Raw genomic sequence first — 21,489 nt, forward strand, 5'->3', positions numbered from 1 at the left:
AGTAGTAAAGTACACCATCCATCACAATGGCACTAAGTAGGTTTTTGAAGTAGATTTCAGATCACAAATGCTCACATTTTTACTCACAAATGCTGTTTAGACTCTTACCAGAAAGCACAAATTGGATGGCTCATATACAATGGCCATATGATGAATGGACATGACAGGCGGTCAAAGAAAATAAGTCTTGCTATTCTACAAATAACGTTGTCAACATGAAAGTAGAGCTGTAGCTCTGCTGGTAGCCAGACTGCAATAACTTAATGGTTTTATTTGCTTGAACTTCTAGCAAACCAAATATACAAATGAGATACAATGAAGCAGCAGCATCAAAGCAATATTAGCAATTCAACTCGATTACGTGACACACTATAGAAATTTTCTACTAAGGATGTGTCACATTTGAAAGAAAATTATTCGGATTATGAGTAGCTGTTACAAAAATACCTTTTCACCAGAAAACCCTCATGATTTTGCAATCACAACCCACTGCAAGATATTCAAAATATGCGACTTGTAGTTCCACTGCAAGCAATCAAGTCACCCTCTGATGGCTGAACCCAGCAACAGCCGCCACCTGCTACGTCTCATCTAGACTTTTTCTACTTCCATTAGTTTAAATAGTAGAGATCACTGTGTAGGATTGAAAGTCAGAAAGGTTAGATCACTACCAACTTACCTGTAGCCTAAACAAATAGGGAAATCTCCCTTTTAGGCAAAACTCTAGATCTAAGGACACTTTGGGTGGACTTTTTGAAAAATAAAAGGAAACATCTGAAGTTTTGTGAGGGTGCTAGGTATCTCAAAGAACTGATTGTAAAACTGTACACAGAGTCATTCTTTGTGTGTGTAGTTCTCATTTCTGCAGAACTCGTAGAAAAAAGCTGCCCTGAAATATAACTGAAAGTGGTACATGTGTTGCTGGTAAAAACATCAATGATTTTTCCCAGAACATTGGATTTCCTTTAATCTGATGATTTTGCTAGCAACACATTGATTTTCATGAAGTAAAATCTCAAAGGCCACAACTGTACTTTCATCTCATTACAGTTACTCTTATTAAGTTACAATGAGAAAATAATATTACATATTGAGTTTCTAAGTGATAAATGTGAGAAGCCAAACCCATTCATTAGTACGTTTTACTTGCCCGTGGAAAAGTTAAAGCATACGTCATGCAGGTTAGGACCCACCCTTGCCTACTTCATTTCACTTCTTAACAACAAACTTTAACTTGAAGTTGTTGGCTTGATAGAGCCCCAGAACAGAGGTTGTATGGAGATAATAACCGTGAGACTCAATATAGAAAGTAGGCACATAAGGTACATAAAAACAGGAGATGGAGAGAAGCCTCTCTCCCAAAGGAGAACAAGAACTCCATTCCTTCTCCTCTCTGGAATAAATCCCTTGCACTAAAAAGCTTCAATGCTTTTAAGAAAGAGAAGCTGAGGCTTGTGGACTTCAGGATGAGAAACTTAAGGATCTGACTTTCTACCATCCCTCGTATTTCCTACAGTCCAAAATTCAAAATTATATTAATAGTCCCTAAAATGGGTTAGTTAACATCATGCAACTTTCCCCACTTTGACTCATTACAAGATTTCCACAGCACATTACATGTTATCAAGAAACGTTATGGGCAAATGCTGTGACAAACAAAAGGAAAATACAAAACAGTTGCATTTTACTGTTAGAAATTCAGTAACTGATGTGCTATAAATATTAAGATATTCACAAAGTATAAAGGTATTTTGGAAGAGCTATCCTCCAAACTCAAAGCCATTCACAATCTGTTCCTATATAGTCTATTAGTGTTCTAAGTCATGAAAACAAATGTCTTTTTAACAACAAAGAAACAAAACAAAAAACAAAACAAAACAAAAAACCAACCCTGCATCACTGGAAAAAGGTACAATATTTTACAAAGGAGAAAGACAACAGTAATGCAGTTAGCAGTGAAACTGCAATTTTTATATTTCAGAAATAGGAAATCTAAGCCAGAAGAGTAAACAGAAATGATGACCCCTTTGTGCACCCCCAATATATTTAGAAAGCAAATATAGGAAGGCAGCCAGTGAAGACAGTAAAGAGGATAAACCAAGATAATCCAAGATCTCACTTCACTTGGCAAGTAACAAATCCCAATAGGCAGGATCTTTTCACTGACAAAACTTCCTAACAAAAGCTACAGTGAGATAAAACTACAAATCGGGATTTTCAAGAAGAAACAGAGCAGACGTGTCAACTGAGTTGCCATAGAAGAAAGTATGTGAGATCCACGACCATAATTCACGAGCTCCGGGTATTAGCCTAGCACTCCTGCCGGTCTCACTGCAGAAAACCTCATCTTAGCCTTCCTACGGGCATCCCTCAAGCCAGCAGCACTTACACATCAACAAGGATAAAATGTAGCTCTAGACACAGCTTTCAGATTTTTACACCCAAGCAAAAGATGCCAATTCATAAACTCAGATACTTTAAAAAAAAAAAAAAAAAAGAAAGAAAATAAGTCATATGAAGCATTGAGATTGGCCACATTATATTTTACCTAAATATGTTTATTTTAAGGCTGGGCATTTCACCATGTGTACTTTGCCAGCCAAGTTCAACAAAAGCGGATGTTTTCTAACTCTATTTCACCGCAAATGACAGAGCCAAACGGTCATATTACCTCAAGAGTTCCTTTGGCAGAGTAAGCTGCATACGCGTACAGGAGGTCTTGACTGTGAAGCATTTTGGTCTCTCTGTTGCATTGTTGTCCACTAGGATAAAAGCATTCACCGCTGTTTTTCAGAGTTACTGTGTTTGAAGAAGAGCCCGGTAGGTCAAGCAAAACGGAGTAATTTACCAGCCGGACATCTTCAAGGCCTTGGGAACTCCACTGAACCAGAATTTTCATTGCAATGTCTACATCATCTTCTCTAGGGAACTGTAACAAATCTCTGGAAAAAATACACAAGTAAACACAGGTTTAGTTTATTTCCTACCAAGACACTTGTACCTTAGTATGCATCAGTCCATAATTTTATTCATAATGTGTCATCAAACATGCAAAAAAATTTTTGCAAATAACTTCTTACCAATTATGAGACAAAAGCAACCGCTTTTGGGAAATACAAATAAGAAAAAAAAAATCGTAAGAAACATATCCAATTTAAACAAAGAAGAATCCTACAGAAATTATTGCAGTAATTGTTTCAAAAATTCATCTCTCTGGTGCTGATCAAGTTTCTGATATAGCACCAATTTAACCAACCATTGAATATGAAGAACACAATCTGAAGTAACATTTCTGGGACTTCAGGGAGGGCATGACGCTGAAAATTAGTTGTAATTATATGTTTGGCTTAAATTCATCAAGGAAAGCAAATTTACCGAACAGAATGGAACCGTTCCCCCAAATATTGTGCTAGCTGTCAGAAAGTTTTCCTCAATTTCCTACCTGCACTGAAGGACTACCTGAGCCAGCTTGGCAAGCATACGACAGGAGCCTGGAAATTATTTTGGCAGTATCTACTAGATGGGCCAACTGAGACTTCAGATGGGTTAGTCTGGGCTTGTATCGCTGGGTTTGTAACACTGTTTAACACCTGCTACCAGATGGCCATAGGATGAAAATGGTGACGGCACCGAACGATCACCCTCCTCCCCAGCAAATGCCAAATAATACGAGGTGTAGAAAGTATTTTAAAGATAACTTTTGAGGACAAACATGCTGAAGGGACAACTAAAGGCTTTCCCTACTTACATAGGCAAGCGCTTAACGTAAGCAAAGCAGGGCAGAAATAAAAAGCACCGTCATTCAAATAGAAAGCACTATCCAAATGCAGTACAAAAAGTTCATGCAATATTTGCTGAATTTTGTGAGGATTTTCTTTTGGGTTTGGGTTTTTTGGGTTTGAGGATTTTTGTTTTCTGTTTTGGGGTTTTTTGGGTTTGTTTTTTTTTTTAATTTTTTGTCTGTGAAGCTTTCAGGACTGAGAAGCAAGACTAAGGATCACAGAGATATTGATTTCCAAGCCCAGAGATACTGACACTGCCTGAAACTCTTGTTCACAACGTTCTCTTCACAAAAAGGCCAATTATATTTAGATGCTTTAGGGTCCTTAACAGAACCTTAAAAAACACCCTGGCTGTCTTGCACACATCAAAAGCAACGGCTGAATAACGCATAGCCTTTTTAAAACCATTATTGCAAACGATAGGTATTCGAGAATCCCACCAAGTGCTTTACAGGCACCCCCATGCTATTCAGAACGCAGCTGCGACGCTGCAGGTGGGATGCTCCCGGCTGAAGGTACCAGCACTGCTTCCGTCGGCGTCTGCACTAACCCCAGGGAGAACTCCGCCAAGGAAACCTTATGACAGAAAGCAAGCACAAAGGCTCCCTTTTCCACCCCAAAAAAACTATCTTGTGGTTCAACAGACCTTTAAAAAAAGAACATTTACTGCCTAGATAACATCAAAACCTTAAAAAGGCAAAAAGTGAAGTTATAACACCTATTATGGCCTAGAAATGGCTCAAAAAACGGTACGCTACACTCAAATGTCTAATGCCCGTCATCATACTATATGGATGAAATAATTATTCCAACATCCAAAGGATTTACGAACTATACGAAAATTCTCTGTTTAAAGAAATACATTGTATCCCAGGCTGCATTGCAACAGCAAGGTTATTCGCGTACAAAGTTCAAAATCTTTACAAGAACACTGGGCTTACGTTGAAGACTTCAGAGATCCTGTCAGGAAGAATAACTGTCTTGCAGATTTAATCTTTTTAAATTATCTAAAATAAGTCTTCAAGCAGTCTACACAAAAGAGATGAGTTAATCCAATCTGTAGTATATTACAAGTTTCCAATTTCATCTCCTGTGCCCGCTAATGTAATGACATAAACTTGGGCACTGCAGAAATACAGAAAGTTGTTTGATTAACACAATCATTAACAGAATATCTGCATTTCCCTCAGGTGATAGAAACATTAATAGAATAAATAATTGAAGAAACTTATCTCGGGCCAGTAAGGTTATGGCACATTACAACAAGAAGTATTCAGTTTCAATACAAGGAATTGAGCATTACAAGAAGAAGATACAATAAGCAAATCGCTCCCTTAGTAATAGAAGCAAAGTTACTTTCCACTTCATAATTAAATAAGCGTGTCTTTGAAACTTTTGTGACAATGTATCTGATTAAGTTAAAGGAATGAGCACACTCGCTATTTACTCCATAATGTCTTTATAGCATGTTAAAATCAAATTGCAAATTATGAGCACACGTTATACTACAATAAATCAGCACATATTAGAATATTGTGATAAATCTTACGAACATCACCAGCAAGATTTTTTTTTTTTCCTTTCAGATTTCTTACAATCACTGACTTGCACTTGCCTTTGATATAATTCTGCTGACTGCACGGATTTAAAGTCAGAGGTAATTTAACTCATTTTTATTACATACTAGTTGGATAACAAGTATAACATGTAAAAATAGTATTTCCTAAACCCGACCAAATTCAGAAAAGTGTAAAGTTTGGCAGTTCGTCCTGGAAAAATCCCGATGCTTCACGTGCACTTCATAGTCCTTATCTACAAATTGTCAATTAACTTGCTGCTTAAAACTTCCAGGGCACTAAGGTTCATAGTAGTAAGATTTAAGCGGTGGAAAGAAACAGGCCCTCGGGATGACTGTGTTTCTCACTTTTGCAACCAGCTGCATACTCAGTAGGAATCAATAGCAATGCGATTGCCAATTTTGATTTATAATACTGCCTTTAATAATGTCAGGCAAATTTTTTATTCCCTTACATTAAAAAGATACTTTATTCAGCTACTTGTTCAGGTTCAGTCAATGGGAATAACCACAAAGTTAACGGGTACATCTCAGTTGCTTTAAATCTGCATTATTTGTTGAAGTGGAGCCACCACAGACTTAAGATTTGGTCTCAAGTTAGAATCAATGTTAATAAATACAACAATAACAGTCTGAATAATCCTGTGCCTTTATCAGATGCTCTCAAAGAGATTTCCACAAGTTACTTGCCTTTACTTTCTAATATAGATCAGATATTGAACTAATGTACATCTGAACAGGACAAACTTGTTTGATGAGCATTCCACTCCATCTCAAATATGCTTGGTTCCTGAACTGAAAAACAGATGAAATTGCACTTTAAACTCAGAAAGCATACCCTACTTCACTTGAATAAGGTAAAGTTTTCCCACTTTGATATGATGACAAGATCAAGAAAATGTTTATGAAGACACTTTCTTAGATTTCCTGTGTAAACAAGAAGTCTAAGTCGTATTTTACTGCCTGATCAACTGAATGCCCTGGCCAGCGAAGAGCAGCAGACCATGACTGTTGAAGATTCAAAGTTCTAAAGCTAGGAAAATAATTTGAAATAAGACAAAGATACATCTGTAATAAAGCCAGGCTTTCTGCAGCTTCTGTAGTTTCAAAAGACCAGTCTTTAACAGACGATTATAAAAGATAAATGAACACGTGCACACACGCACAAAATACAGAAATTTCATTTTCAAATTGGTAACTGTAGGAAACATGGAGCTGCAACAGCTTAATGGAAAGTCATCTGCTATAACAGCACTTTTTTTGACACAGCTTGCTAAAGAAGAGAACAAGGTATTGCAAATAAGCCAGCTGCTCATTGCTGGTGATACACTGGGACACTGCGGAACACCACTCAAAAGACACTGAAAAATTACAATAGGTGACTAACAATCAAAAGATGGAATAATTCAACTGTATGACACAATTCCTTGTCAGACAATCCTATTAAATTGCTACAAACCCCCTCCAAACAAATCTAAATCTGCAGTAGGATTCTACAGATTTGATCTTAAAAATCTACAGGGATAAAATTTTCCCTCAAATATGAAGAGCTTCAAGTGTGGGCGTTGGGGGCCTTTTTTCTTTAAATGTCTGTACTGCAGTGAGAAAGGGAAATTGCCTACACTTCATGGCCTTTAAAAAACAAAAATCTGAATTCCAGTTCTGCAGTTGCAAGTTTACCTCATTTCCTTATGCCCCAATTTTGACTGTAAATTTTTACTCTTTGTTTTCTTCCAGTTCACTGAAATTGTTGATAAAGCAATTACTGGAATTATAGGTAAGAACTAAGAACAAATACAATTTTGGAATTTCTATGGGCCGATTTTTCAGCTGCGTAGTTGTTTTCAAATTTTGGGAGTCACAATGAATTCACCAGACAACATTTTCTTTAAAGTTACATCAGATCAAAGTGTTATCTTGCCTAATACACTGTTTCCAACAGTAGCTGGTAGCAGATAAATCAAAAAAGAACGCAAGAAACGTGTCATATGGGGTTATTATATTTATAGACTTCCATGCATATGCCTTTTTTCCTGCCCACAAACTTTGTCCAGGCTGAGTTTTAAAAATGTTTACATATGTTCAGGATTTCAGAACTCATTTCAGTCCGTTGAGAGCTGAGATGTGGCAGTTTCAGCAGTGCCGGGTGAGTGCACAGCACTTGCACAGACCAACTGCTCAGCATATGCGCAAGTATTTTTCGCAGTTGCAGATCGAGTATTTATTTGTATCCATCACATAAAGTTTGTACACACAGGAAACTAAATGTGTTCAGGAAATACCACCTGCCCAAGCCACATCTGTTTAAATTTTAATTACATGTTCCTGCTAGTCAGGGTGCTCAACTGGCTGGTCTCCAACCCGCCCGAGCGGATTTCCCATGGTCTGAATTCACTGTCACAAATCTGCTGATTCCACAATAAACAAACCAACCCCCCCCAAGTCCAAGAGAGGATAAATATTTATCAGGAGGTTGGAATATGTAAGAGAAACATCCTCATGCTGCAAACAGTTGACTACAGGCAGTTTAGTGCAGGATAGGATCCAGAGGCACTTGAGGCTCTTCAGGTTGCATTGCAAGGCCTCCAGCAACGGCTCCGGAGAGCAGATCTGTGACACGTCCTTTGTCACATCTGCCATCGCGCTCTATACATTCCGGATATTCTGGGCTTATTTTTAGCGCTGATACTAATTAATTTTGTGGCAGTCATGGGTCACAAGAAGCCTGGTACTGTGTTCATTCTTGTCACAGGACGACCATAGTAATGACCAAAACTAACAGGTAACTCTATTCAGATGTGCTTCCTAAATCATAAACAAACAAAACAATACTGGCCTACAGCATGAAAACAATGGAAAGCTCTGGTTAAACAAAACATTTGGACACTAGATATGGGTCAGCCACTATGTGACATGATGCTGCTGCTTCTGTTTGCCTGGGTTTGGCCAGCCAGTCTCATCACCCGCAGCAGCCTCTCCATTGGAGATGGACCTCTCATGGGAGGCAGGGCTTTTCGCCAACCCAACGCTGTCATCCAGTTCTGCCCAATAGAAAAATTTATACATGGCTCATCAGAACAGAGTGATGAATGCATGGTCTGTCCTAATGACGGGAAAGCTAAAGCCCCGTTCATTCTTGGGTAACAACATATCGCTTTTGCTATCAAAGGTAGCATTTACAGATCTGCACCTGCGTATCTCTACGAATGCTACACAGTGCCTACAATATAGAAATTGTGCTATTAACATAAAGCATATAGGAGTGTGATTTATGACAGCTTTTACTTTTCACAGACACAGAAAAAAATGTAATTCATGAAACCATAAAAAATACGTAACGTCAGATAACAGAACACTGGCTCTAGATGTGGTTGCGCAGTTCTCTAGCAGAAAAATGCTTTTGAACTTCTTTTTTTTTTTTTTTTTAAACATTATGTGCTCTATGGCTTTTGGGTATTTTCGATAAAAAGAGCCTCGAGTCATCTATTTAGAAAATTATACCATGAGCAGGCACAAAAGTACTTTTAAACAAAACTTCATAGCATTTTTGTACTATGTTTAGGTCCACCCGGGTATTAGACTTTCACAGGGGTACCTGACCATATGTACCCTCTCCTCTCGTTGTATAATTACATGCACAACAGCTTCAGGCTAAACCTCTCATTTTCCTGAGAAGTTCTTTGTCATGGGATTGAAGAACACCCTCAGATCTCAGCCCATGCTGGCTTCCAAGCTTAACTATTTTGTACTTTTTTTTTTTTTTTCCCCCCCACTACAGGGCTACCAAGCACATTCCTACTACCCACCACATCAGACAGTCAAACGCCTTTTATATTTTTTAAATAAAACTAATGGGGATAGTTCAAATCTCACATGCCAACATCAGGATAGAAGCCAAACTTGCATTCAAGGCAGATGGTGGAAGGCATTGAAAAATGACTGATTCTCTCACTCTGTGATTCCACAGTTTATTGGAAAACAAGCAACTCATTGTTCCTTTACACTAAACATTGCAAAGTCATAAATTGGCCATAGGTGAGCTTTCTAAAGCTTTCTAAGAGATTTAGATGTCAGTTATGCTGGCATCTAGCCAGCATCCAAATCTTCCAAATGCTTTAGAACATCAGAATGCTGATATGAGTTCCACCAAGGGTCTATGAAATGATTGCCTAGAAGAGGGTAAAAACAGGGCAAGCACCCACAAAATCCCTCAACTACTCTAGAAAAGTATTTTTAAGCTTAGAAGAGTTTTTGAAAGAAATCTATAGCTCTGAATAGCTGCGACTTCTTAGAGAGTATTCACCTTACTTTTCAGCAGTCACACGCCATTCTAAACTGAAAAGGGCTCTTTAAGATCTATTTGTTTAATAAACAACAATTCTTCCAGTTATGCAATCTTTTGTTGCGGAAACAAACACCCATGGTGAAACCCGACACCTTGCCTATTCTAGAATCAGAAACAACATAATAGTACTTTAAAATAGTATTAATGTAAACAGTATGCTCTACAGTTCAGCCAAAGTTCAAGAGCTCATCACATTTTAATGGTCTATTAATGGAAAACTACTGATTACATCTTATTATTGATGGAGAAGGAAAATTGTTGAAAACTGTTATTGAATGATGTAAGTGCGGCAACTGAAGCAGTCATACCACTTACAAGTTAATCTAACAAGTTAAACTCTGTCACAACACAGAGTATATGGCCAGATCCTCCAATAAATCATCAACTAACATTTGTAGAAATCACCTCAATGAATCCAAGGCATCCAAGTTTTGAAAGGTAAATATCTGTCAACAAGCAAGCCATCTGCAAATACATTACATTCAAAAAAAGAAGTTCAGTACATGTTCATGTAGAAATTATGTGAGTCTATCTGTTCTGAATCCTTTTACTCTGATTTTCAGTAATTCCTGATATGATAAGTCACAATTTCAGAAGCAACTGTCAGTATAAATTGCATCCCAGCACAAGGAAGGTTCTTGTTTCACTCTTCTGTGTATGGTCTTCTAAAGCAACATAGTGAATACTCTCAGTATTTCAGGAATCAGCAGCATCTGCAAGTGCCAGTCATAAAAATCCCTCATCTAAGGTCCAAAAAACGTTGCATATGTACACTAGCATTTGAGTCCAGAAATTGCTGGGCAAAGAACTGAAGGGTTTAGTTAATTCAGATCCTTTGCAAGTCAGCCAAAAAGACTTCGAACATATGCAAAATATGTTATCTGGGTTGTAAATTTGATAGAAACTGTTTTGAATACATCAGACTTTCAAAAATAAAGACCCTCTTAAAACAATTTTTATTTGCAGTATGGAAAACGGATGGCAAAAGATCAACATTACCGCAGTACTTTATGAATTAATTGGCTTATCAACAGAGCACAAAAGTACAGTAAAATGCATTGGCCAAAGCGAAGGTTGTTTAAACATGTTTAATTTGCAATAGACTATGAGCATGTGTAATCAGCTCAAGTTCTGCTGTCATGCAATAACTTGTTAAATTACTGCTTTTTGATCACTTACAATCATGCAGGCAAAATCTGAAAGGCAGTTGACTTTGATATTAAACCAGATGCCCAAGAAATGAAAACCACAAAACTGTGGAAGTTTTTGAAAACGTTCAGTATAAGCAAATAACTCAAGGGCAGACGGGTAGGTAATGACAGAGCTAGGAACAGAAACCAGATTGCCTGATTCACACTCGTGGGTTTCAGTTATCAAAGCACCTTACACTTTATTTAAAATCATCCTTAATCTTTTTTTTTTTAAAGCACTCGCTTTTCTGTGACATACACCTTGCTTAACTATCCAGTGTAGAGACAGGTGAGAATGTAATTTAGCATTTCTCCCCCATCATTCTGGAAACACATAAAAAACCCAATGGTAATCACTATCCATTTTCAGAATAGTTAATGAACCACAGAAGCCTTAATATGGAGAACGACAGCTCCAGACTCTCAAGTGGGCTATTTTTCAAAATCCCAAAGACTGTTAATTCCAGATGGAGAAGAACAGGGAGATACCTTTTACATTGTATACTTCAGCACAAAAGACGACATTGCCATGATTCATCGTTCTTTTGATTACAAGAGGGTTTAGGTGAAAGGCTCTTCTTTTAGGAAAGCAAGCAAATCTTCCTGCTTCTTAACACTGAGCGCTCAAGTCTTTAAATACTTACAACAAACAGAACTGATCTACTCCTTCATACATTTCTTGTTTTTGATAAACTGTTTTCAACAGACGAACTGTCCATAAAAAAAGTTCTTTCAAAATGTATACAGAATGGAGATATCTACAGAAGAACCCTTTTTTTTTTTTTTTTTCATTAAACAGTCTCTTGTTTGCAAGAGGATCTCTCAAAATGATGCTATTTTCTTTCAAAATCAGTAAGATCATCACAACTGTTTTTCTTGTTAACTTCCACAGTTGCCAAGTTTCAGTCACAAGAGGCAGGTTTTCCTCTATGGTATACAGAATTGTGCGTGTGTGTGTAACATCACAATCTAGATCTTTGCACAATTCCGTCGAAAGTATTTTAAATAACCTTGTAATATGCCTGAAGATACAATAGTGCTCTGTGTCACTTAACCTGAACTTTTATTTTGGATATACAAGGATATCTTAGCCTCTGTTTTAAATACAGCACAGGGAATATAATTTTCTTCAAAGTTTATAGATCTAATCGTTTACAAAGGGATTTACTACTATTTTCTCCTAATGCAAGAAAAGAACCAGGTCCCAAGCTCCAAACAACTGTGCCCTGCATTTTCCAACAGGTTACAATGCCAAGGGCAATGCATGCTGCAGCTGAAGGAGGACAGTAAAAAGACAATCCCCCACCTTGAAAGTGTTTGCATATAACCCTGCATTCAGACAGAGCACTGACCCAGCAAAACTTCACAATGATATAATCTTCTTTTCTTCCCAGACCACAGGGAATATGTCAGTGTCTCAATAAAATGTGACCAGCTGCATAATCAAGTCCAAGTGGTACCTTTTACTGTCGGAGACAATTACATTTACTTACAGCAAGAGACCATTTCTGTATGTATGTGAATAGATAGTAGTGAATGTTTCACTAACACTTTTCTATACAGAAAATCTACTGATCAAAAAGAAAAACCTTGAAACCTTGCTTTTTATATAGAAAAATCCGCTGATTAAAAAAAAAAAAAAACCAACCTCAATACTGCCCAACTGGCAGTATTTTATTCCTTTCCATTGCCAATCATTAGGTTACACTATGAACCAAAAAGCAATTAGATTGAACGCCGGGTGTTATTTTGATGGCACTGGACTTCTTTATTTGAACTGTACGATTTAACTTTTGAATAATATCCCAGTTCCCAAAGGACAATGAGGAATTTAGAGGGCACACTAACCCGAAATCCTAGAAAAACTTCACAATGCTTAGAAAAGCTACCTATTATTTGAAAATTTAGGATTATTTAGAATTAGATAAATCCCCAAATAAATGTTTGATTTTTAAAATTAAAAAGAAGGAAAAACCTTCATTTTACCTCACAAATCTCAAGAAGTTAACCCTATATACAGGAAAGCCTAAGATAGCCACAAGATGATGCCACGCAGTCTTTCTGTTACTAGTCTCCTTTCCTTACCAGTATATGTTAACTTACCAGTGCAATCCCAATGGAACCGGAGATATTTCTAGCTGATACGTTCAGCTTGGATGTTTTGCGAAAATATTTAAAACGCAGTCAGGTGTATTAGTTAAAAAGAAAACTGTGGATTAAAAGAAAAATGGGAGAAAGGATACAATACCATTTCTACGTACTTATGCAAGGAAAATGTTATCATGAATGTCATATCACGTGGCTTAGTTCAGATAACCTCCATCTCACTGGCTGAACTGCATTTCAGCTGAATTTGTTTTTATCTGAAAATACTGACATCTTTGAACTGACCCTTCAGTTCTAATATACAACTGAGGAAATCAACACTGATAACAAAAACAGTGTCCTGAAGTTATTTATGCTGTGCCGCAAATCAAATTGCTTGTGGATATACAAAAAGCTCTCTTCAAAGGAGCAAGCATACAACCGTATAAAGAGAGGCTTGGGAGGAGACCACAGGAGATCATTTGGTTCAAGGCAGGCTCAGCTCACCCGACTGCCACTCCAGGCAGATGTTTTCCTGCCCTGTTCCAAATATAGAAACTCCTTGTCTGTCCTAAATAATCACCCTATGTACTGCTGCATTTGAGCACACTTTATTTTCTCCTTTCCACCACTGATGTCGAGAACAGACCGATCTTTTTCTCTTTGCAACAGTTTTTTTACATGCTTAAGGATTGCTCTTATGGCCTTCCCTCATCTGATCTTGTCTTAAGCCAAATGCCAGTCTTTTCATCTGTTTCCTCACAGCTCCTGCTCCTGAAAGCCGATTGCCCTCCCTGATCTCTTCTGACCCTCTTCCAGTACGTCCCCACCCCTCCTGAAACCGAGTTCCAACAAATGGACACTGTGAATATGCCACTTGCACTGGAAATGAATGATCAGTATCCAATTATCGCTTGCCTCCATCAAAGTCAATTATTACTCCTCTGCTGTCCTTTACTCCGATTTCACCTCCATACCTCTCCAGTAAGTTCACCAAGTCCTTTAGCTCTGTTGACCTCAGAGGCCTCCTCATTTCATCACTCATTTGCTGCAAGAAGGAATGGTCCTGAACACATCTTTATGTACTGTATAAAACAGGTCAGATTTTCAAAGTGCTGAGAATCCACTGTTAAGAATGGATTCCCCCCCCCAAAAAAAAACCCCAGAGCTCTCACATAAATAACTAAGCTTAAGTGCAAGACTTCCAGAGTTGTTGTGCAGTCTGCCTCATGCCAGACTTCATCGCGCACCGGTGTGTGCAAGACAGCAACCTGGCCTGGCCAGAGCTGTGTCTTTGCATTGAAGTGAGTCCTCCCAAAACATAAAGTACGCTCTGACTCAAAAAGTAAATTTTACAAGGGTTATAACTAGGATGATAAACTTTTTAAAGCAGGCAGAATTCAAAGTATTTGCTTGCTCAGTTCTAAGCCTCTGCCAATCTCAAGTCTGGAGCTGCTTTGAGATTTGGTTTCCAAAGTCATCACTCTGTTTGCAGTGAGAAGTTTGCTCTTAGTCCAGCAAATTTGCAGTCAGTCTCTCTCTGTGGCAACCACCTGCACAGTCCACTTCAGGTCCATACAAAAAAGTCCTTCCTGTCACTTCTAAGGTTGATCTACCCACTTCACCTCCTCTCAGCAGGCTCTGTGCCACAAAATCCAAACCAGTTGCTCTATAAAGTCCACACATCTCCAGTAAAGTGCATCCTCAAGGTGCATGTTACAACACAGGGCAAAATGTAGGTGTCACAGCGCAGAGTCTTCTAAAAAAGTCACAGGAAAGGGACCTTACCCACTCTCCTCCACCTCCTTTTACACTTTTTGGTATACAACATTTCCTCCTTTCACCTTGCAAGCCCAAAAGTGGAGCTTGCTTCCCCCAAAGCAATCTATTTAGCCATATTTTCTTGCCTGTTCTAGACTTCCCTCGGACTTCTGGCCCTTCTTTATCCGAAAATAAAATAAACCACACAAAGCGTCCCAGGAACAGTGGGTGGTGGCTTCATGGAGTAATACTTAAAAGGTCTAATTCCTTTTCAGCCTCTCTCACGACCTAACTAAAATTTCAAAGCCCATTTTTAAGCGAATAAAGCACAAATAAAAGACGAAAACAACAGCAATATGCAGATGTTCAGGAATTGGAATCAAGGCTGAAAAATGCCCCCTAGTATTCAACGTACTTTAATGTGCAATCACCTGAATTGCTTACTGCAAGTACAAATGGGCTATTGTAGTACAGCGATGTTTCAAACTGAAGGCCAGAGGGGGGTGGCTGTTGCTAGGCAGTAAAGAGGAAAGTGCTCTATTCCAAAGCTGCAGTATCAATTAAATCTTTAGAAAAAAAAAAAAAATTAAAAAGCAGAATCATTACATATCAATGGTAAATTTTAGTGCATTTTCTTGTTTCTCCTCCTGCGAAGATATTATGATTCCAAGTCTGAGTCTGTTCTTAATGTGGTGTTAAGGAAGCTACAGACAGACACGAGGACACAAAACAGGATTCAGAAATTCAGCAGCAGAGACGCTTTTCACTGGGTACGCACGTACAGATCACGGTCACATTATCTACACTGCAGAAAATAAAAATATTGGCATGGTCATCCTGCACTGCTTCTTACATCTATTATGAAGACAAAGTCATCTATTAAACTATCTACTAGCTGGAGGAATTCTGGGAGGCAGATGGTCTATTTGTTACTAACATGACATGAATACTTGTATTCTTGGTAAGCTACCTACGTGGATTATGCAGACACAACATTTCATCAAGTTCCTTAAAAATCTGTGACATTAACGCATATGACACATTCGCTGACACGTAAAAAGGGTAAATATCAAAATGGAAAAACTAATAAGGGGTTGGAAGTCTAAATATATTTAATCAAGCTGAACCATACACAGCAGCTTCAGATTTTTTTAATCAGGGGAGAAAGAAAAAGTAAAACCACAGCTTTAGCAGTGTAGCTACAGTCAAAAACGTATAAACAGACAAAAAAGTAAAAACTGACAATTGTAACTATACCTGAAGAAATAGCCACTAAAACACAGGTATCTGTAAAGTCTGTGTTTTGGGGAAACTAAAGATAAATTGAATTCAATTTCACTGGAATTCTTCAGAAAACAAATCTACCTTACTTAGTAAATATGGGAACACAGTAACAGTTTCACTGCAGTCTAACGTGGATTGCGCCCATTCAACTTCTGCCTCCACCCACACCCAAATGGTTCAGATTAACAGCCCGTATTGCTGCGTATTCACTGACGCTTTCACTGCGGACAGAATTCTGCCAAAAAGAGAAAAACACGACAGCGAAAGACTCAACAATTCACGTGCATTTATTCCTCAGAGCAACACATCTTAATAGCAAGTTACAGATTTTGCACGCATCTATTTTAATAAAATGATTTAAATTATACAAGTGCAAATCCATACGTAGACATGATTTTAAAGTAGTTGTTCTGTTTAATGTGAAATCATTGGAGGCTTTTACTTCTCTCCATTTTCTGCTGGCTGAAAGCATGCCCACAAGCAGTTTCCGTAACTCCACCGCCACAAAGCAGTAACACGTCACCTCAGCGCAAACTGCAAGCTCTCCCCCAACCCCAGTTAAAACTATATCCAAGTAAGCTCCTTTCAAACCAAAATATATACACTTACATTTAGATCAACTCCTTCAATTTCTTCCAGGGCAGAGACAGGACAACTAGGATAGCATTTATTGACTTCTGAATTTTGGTTAGATGCTTAATCAAGTTACTTTTAATTAAAACTTCACTTTAAGTACAAGCAACAATTACTATGAGACCCGAGCAATTCAGGACATGTTAGAAGGCAAAAGGAGTAGGGAAACTACATTACTGTGAGCCTTGCTGCTGAAGAAAACAATGATCCGGAAATGCATGCAATATTGAGTGAAACAAATTGTGGATTTTATTCAATCTGATCGCCAATTAAAAGAAATATCACATGTGGTTAAGCTTAGAAATTCACTTTATCCAAAATCATTGTAACACAGAACACAAGGGAAGATGCTAAGCATATTTTCAGTGAAGTTAATAGTTTTGTCAACAAAATACACTATTAGCTGTGATATTTATGTAAGCAATATCTTCCAAAGTGCCTACAGGATTTAGGAAAGCAAAAAGACTTAAGCTTCTATTTCGAATTGCATGTGGGAGCATCTTTTCTATATACTGTTCTAAATAGCAAATTTCCTTAGCTAATGGCAGTAACACTATGTAAATGCAGAGTCTTGGTATACATAGAGCAAGAGCAAAAAGGCTACAGTCACCCAAATACGTGCCAGTCAGTGTGAATTAAGATAAAGCCCTTAAAACCAGTTATTTTAAAGAGAAAACTCTCTGCTTTATCTTTCTCGGTGAACTCCATACTGTCAAAACTGTCAAGTCCTGTCTATACCTCCTCTTCTTTCTGAGGTTTTGCGATTTGCTTTGATTTTGGGTTGTGTGTTGGGGGGGGTGTCACCTCATGTCACATACTTTTTTTACCATTCTTTGTTAGAGTTTTTCTACCACCTCTCCTCACCATCCTCCTCTTCCCACTATGAACTACCCTTTGGTAACCTCAGTCTTTGATGGCTTCACATCTGCTCTCTACCACATTTCACCCCGAAACGTCCCTTGTCAACTCCAGCCCACTATTCCACTGTAACATGTTGCTCTGTATACTAAGCTGATAGGATCAAAAAACAAATAACATAATGTATTTGAGCCTTGGGACCGAAAAATGACCGGTGAGGCAAACAGACCTTGAGTGGAGAAAGAAAGAATTCAACTTGACAGGGGAGCTGGACCACATACGCCTTCCCCAGCCCTTTGTCCCGCACATCACGACAGAAAGAGGAAATACTCCAGAAGTATAGGCTTATAAAAATAATCTACTTGGCAATATCCAGATGGTGAGTGGGGAGAGGATTAGCCTAGCTTGTTGGAAATGTTTTGCCACCTTCAACTCAGGTTTTAAAATTTTAGTTAAAAGTGATGTCACCTGAGATGACAGTTTGCTCTCCAGGCTCAGAAAAGGCACAAATTCTTATAAAAATGGGTGAAATATTTTTCCAACTTGATAATTAGGTTCTAAATTTTATTTGACAATATTACTCATACACTTCATGACTAATACACCACCTCTCTTTCGGAGGAACAAAAAAGCAGCTTATTTGAGAGGGTTTTTTTGGGGGGGGGGAATCATTATGAGAAGATTTTGTACAACTCCGATATCCAGAGGCAGATGTGAACATTTACAGAGTTGAGAAATGGGAAATGAGAATAATCTTGCTCTGCATTATCTTAATTTTGGCCAATATATTAGGATATGCAGTTTAATGATACATTTATATGAAGACAACAATAGCTTTATAGCTTACTGTATAGTATGTTGCTAGGATGCATTTCTCGAATCTTCAACAAAATTACCCTCTCTAGGTATATATTTAGTATACCTATCAGCATTGGAAAAAACAGATTAATCAAATTGCCTCCAGCCAAGAATTCATTTTTTTTTAATGGATGGTTAACATTAGAATCCCAAATCCATATTTAGACATATAAAAACCTGAATTAAAAATGATGAGCACTGAAAATTAGGTCACATACGTAGGAGTTTTATTAAAGCACTAAGTAGCTGGTTTAGAAGCCTATTTCCTCCTCGGTTATAAAATCTTCCTGTGGAAGACTGGCAAGTCAGCAACATTGTGTGTTTCTGAGGACAAGATGTGTCATACCTTTCAGTACCTGAACGGTTTATCCTCTTCCACTCGCTCAGGCCTCAGCCCTAAGTCTCAAGAGACATACCAAATACTCTGCCTTCAAACACACTGCTACCTTATCAGTACTGGAAATTCACCCAATAACCTCATGCATCTCCAGCTGCAGCTGTTTCCACTAAAGGGATTATTGTCCCAAGCCCTCCCCTACCCCTTTGCCCTCCACCTGAAAATTACTCTTTATTCAGCTCTGTTGATGGAACAAGGAACCTGCCTCAACCAAAATAGGCTGGGTTTATTTATACATTTTAAACACTATATATTTGTTAATCCAGCTCATCAACTAGCTAGCAAAGTATTTTTCTGTAGCAAATCCTCTCTATAAGATTAATTACAATCTTTTAACAAGCCACCATCCCACACAAGCCCACTTCCAGCATTTCTCTAGCACCCACAGTAGGCACCAGCTATTCTGTTTCCTGAAATGAAATCACCACATCAAAATCTTCTAGCTGAATGGGCCTGACCTTTTAAAAGGTGTGCTATTAATAAGATAAAATAAACTGCAGGAGTCCAGCAACCAGGTAAAAAACTCAGTAAGTAGCCAGGAGATGACATGAAATGAGACCAAGTGGTCTCTACTTAATGAAGTAGACTATCTCCTACAACTAAAGCAGTTTTCAATAACCAACATATGCTTTTACAATACAAAGATACAACTGTGTTGGTGAATGAATAGAAAAAAGCACAGTTAAAGACATTCGAAGGCACATTGTTTCTATCCGTTCATATTTCCAGAACAATGATGCATGAGAAAACGATTGTTAATATACAGGTTTCCACATGCTGCTAAATTAAGGATAAACCCCAAACCAGATTAACTGTCAGAGAAAAATACCTACTTTTCTTCCTATAAAAGTGCAGGTCTCTTACATAAACACGTCATTTGAAAGCAAATTTTAACAACTGCATTTTCTTTGTTCAAAAGTCAGATAGATATATAGAATATATATAAACCTATAGGCATAACTGGTAAGCCATGCACACATGTGTGCCAGAGTGAATGCGTGCATGCATGAGCACGCAGCGTGAACTGCTGTGACTGGAAGAAGCCTGACAACTGCTTCATCTGCAGCTGTTATTTTCTAATTTAAGGTTGATTGCAGAAACACCAGAAGATTTCGATGCAACTCCAGATGACAGCAAGCAAACAAGATGTTTGGAACACAACCTGCTTTCTCTACCCTCGGACACTTCTAGCTACAGTTCAACTTGTCTCCTGCCAGATGAAGCATGAACCCCAGGAGACACAGCTACAATGGGCTGCTCCTTGCACCGGGCAGTGTCATTCACCAAAGCCTGGGAGAAAGCCCCACAACAGCTTTCAGCTGTTGTTAGTTCCCATTTTAAAAAGGGGAAAAAACACACATTAGGCTGTCCTGCTGGGTAAACATATTCACCTGTTTCTCTGGCTCTCTTTGTAAAATGCACCTTTAACTCTGCAGGGTCACAGCTGCCAAAAACATAAGATTGAAAGGGAGAAAAATAGACATTTTGTTACCAACTAAAAAGTTTAAGTAAACAAAAGCAACACCTGTTTTTCCCATTTGCAAAGATTAGTCTTCCTTGAGTATTTGGATTTTAACACACTGAAGACCTGTATTTTCCAAGACACGGAGAAACTACCAAGCCTACTGATGGTAGTTTATGACTCCTTAGTATCTTCTGGAAATAAGACGATTACAGGAGCATTTTCAGAGCTACAAAAAAAAATTCCACTATCCAACTAGGTAAAAAAATTAATGTAAGCTCCTAGAGATAAAAAAATTACAGGACCACCTCACACACACTGAACTCTGTCCATTTGGGTTAATTACGGACCAAAGCTGCGCCCCTGTATTCAAGCCCAGAAAGTTATGGTACCACACAAAGGGTAAAGTTTTAATTAATCAAAGCCTTTCTACATGCTATCTTCATATTCACCAGTTCCACAATGCGACACTCACATTACAAAATCTTATCAAATGTCGGCACATACAGAAAGCATTATTTGCAGTATGCTTCAAAAATCTTCTAATGCCAAAACCAACTGTAATTCTCTCTTGCACTACTCCTAGGAAGCGCTCAATTCAAAGACACCTGTTTCTATCAGAAAATACATTTGTAAACCATTATTGTAGAAAATTCTTTTGAGCAACCAAACCACTATTTTGCCCACCCTCCAAAAACAGGTGGACCGATGATGTACAAAGTATTTTCTTCTAATAGCCTCCCTCAGTAGCTAAGTACTGAATTTTTATACATCTTCCCTACATAACTGAAAACATAAAAATGATACACCCGGAACCAAATAAGTCACTTATATAAAAAGCTCTGAAAAGCCTGAAATAGATAGATGAACATAATCTGATAACCCACCTCCAAGCAAGTATTTCCAATTATTACAGCTCTGATTATCAAATAATTCCTGCTAAGCACAGCATTAGAAACATTATTAAAATAATAGTTGCAGTTGTCAGCTGATGAATGCATAATAAATATGGCATCATACATATGATCATAAGGAGACAATATTTAATGAGTTATTTTTGAGAGTGGGAGACTATCAATAACACATGAATTTTAACATTGTCATTTTTTCAATCTCCTAACACAGGCACACTCAGGAAGCAGTACTAACTGAAAAATTCAGAAGGGTTTTGGGATTCTTGACTGTATCAATGCTATTATTACTCACAATACCCAGAAAATGTTTGGCACATCCCCAGAAAAGGTCCAGACAGTGCTTC

At 38.0% G+C, this 21,489-nt stretch overlaps 1 protein-coding gene across 1 annotated transcript in view; it reads right to left on the reverse strand.

Moving 5' to 3' along the window:
• Window positions 1–21,489, reverse strand: part of NAALADL2 (N-acetylated alpha-linked acidic dipeptidase like 2) — a 507,372-nt gene that overhangs the window by 246,510 nt on the left and 239,373 nt on the right. Inside the window, exon 5 of the mRNA XM_052804208.1 lies at window positions 2,672–2,942. Within this exon, the coding sequence (XP_052660168.1) occupies window positions 2,672–2,942 (271 nt within the window). The remainder of the gene's footprint in view (window positions 1–2,671; window positions 2,943–21,489) is intronic.

Source organism: Harpia harpyja, chromosome 12 (genome assembly GCF_026419915.1).
Source record: "Harpia harpyja isolate bHarHar1 chromosome 12, bHarHar1 primary haplotype, whole genome shotgun sequence".
NCBI classification, from domain to species: Eukaryota; Metazoa; Chordata; class Aves; order Accipitriformes; family Accipitridae; genus Harpia; species Harpia harpyja.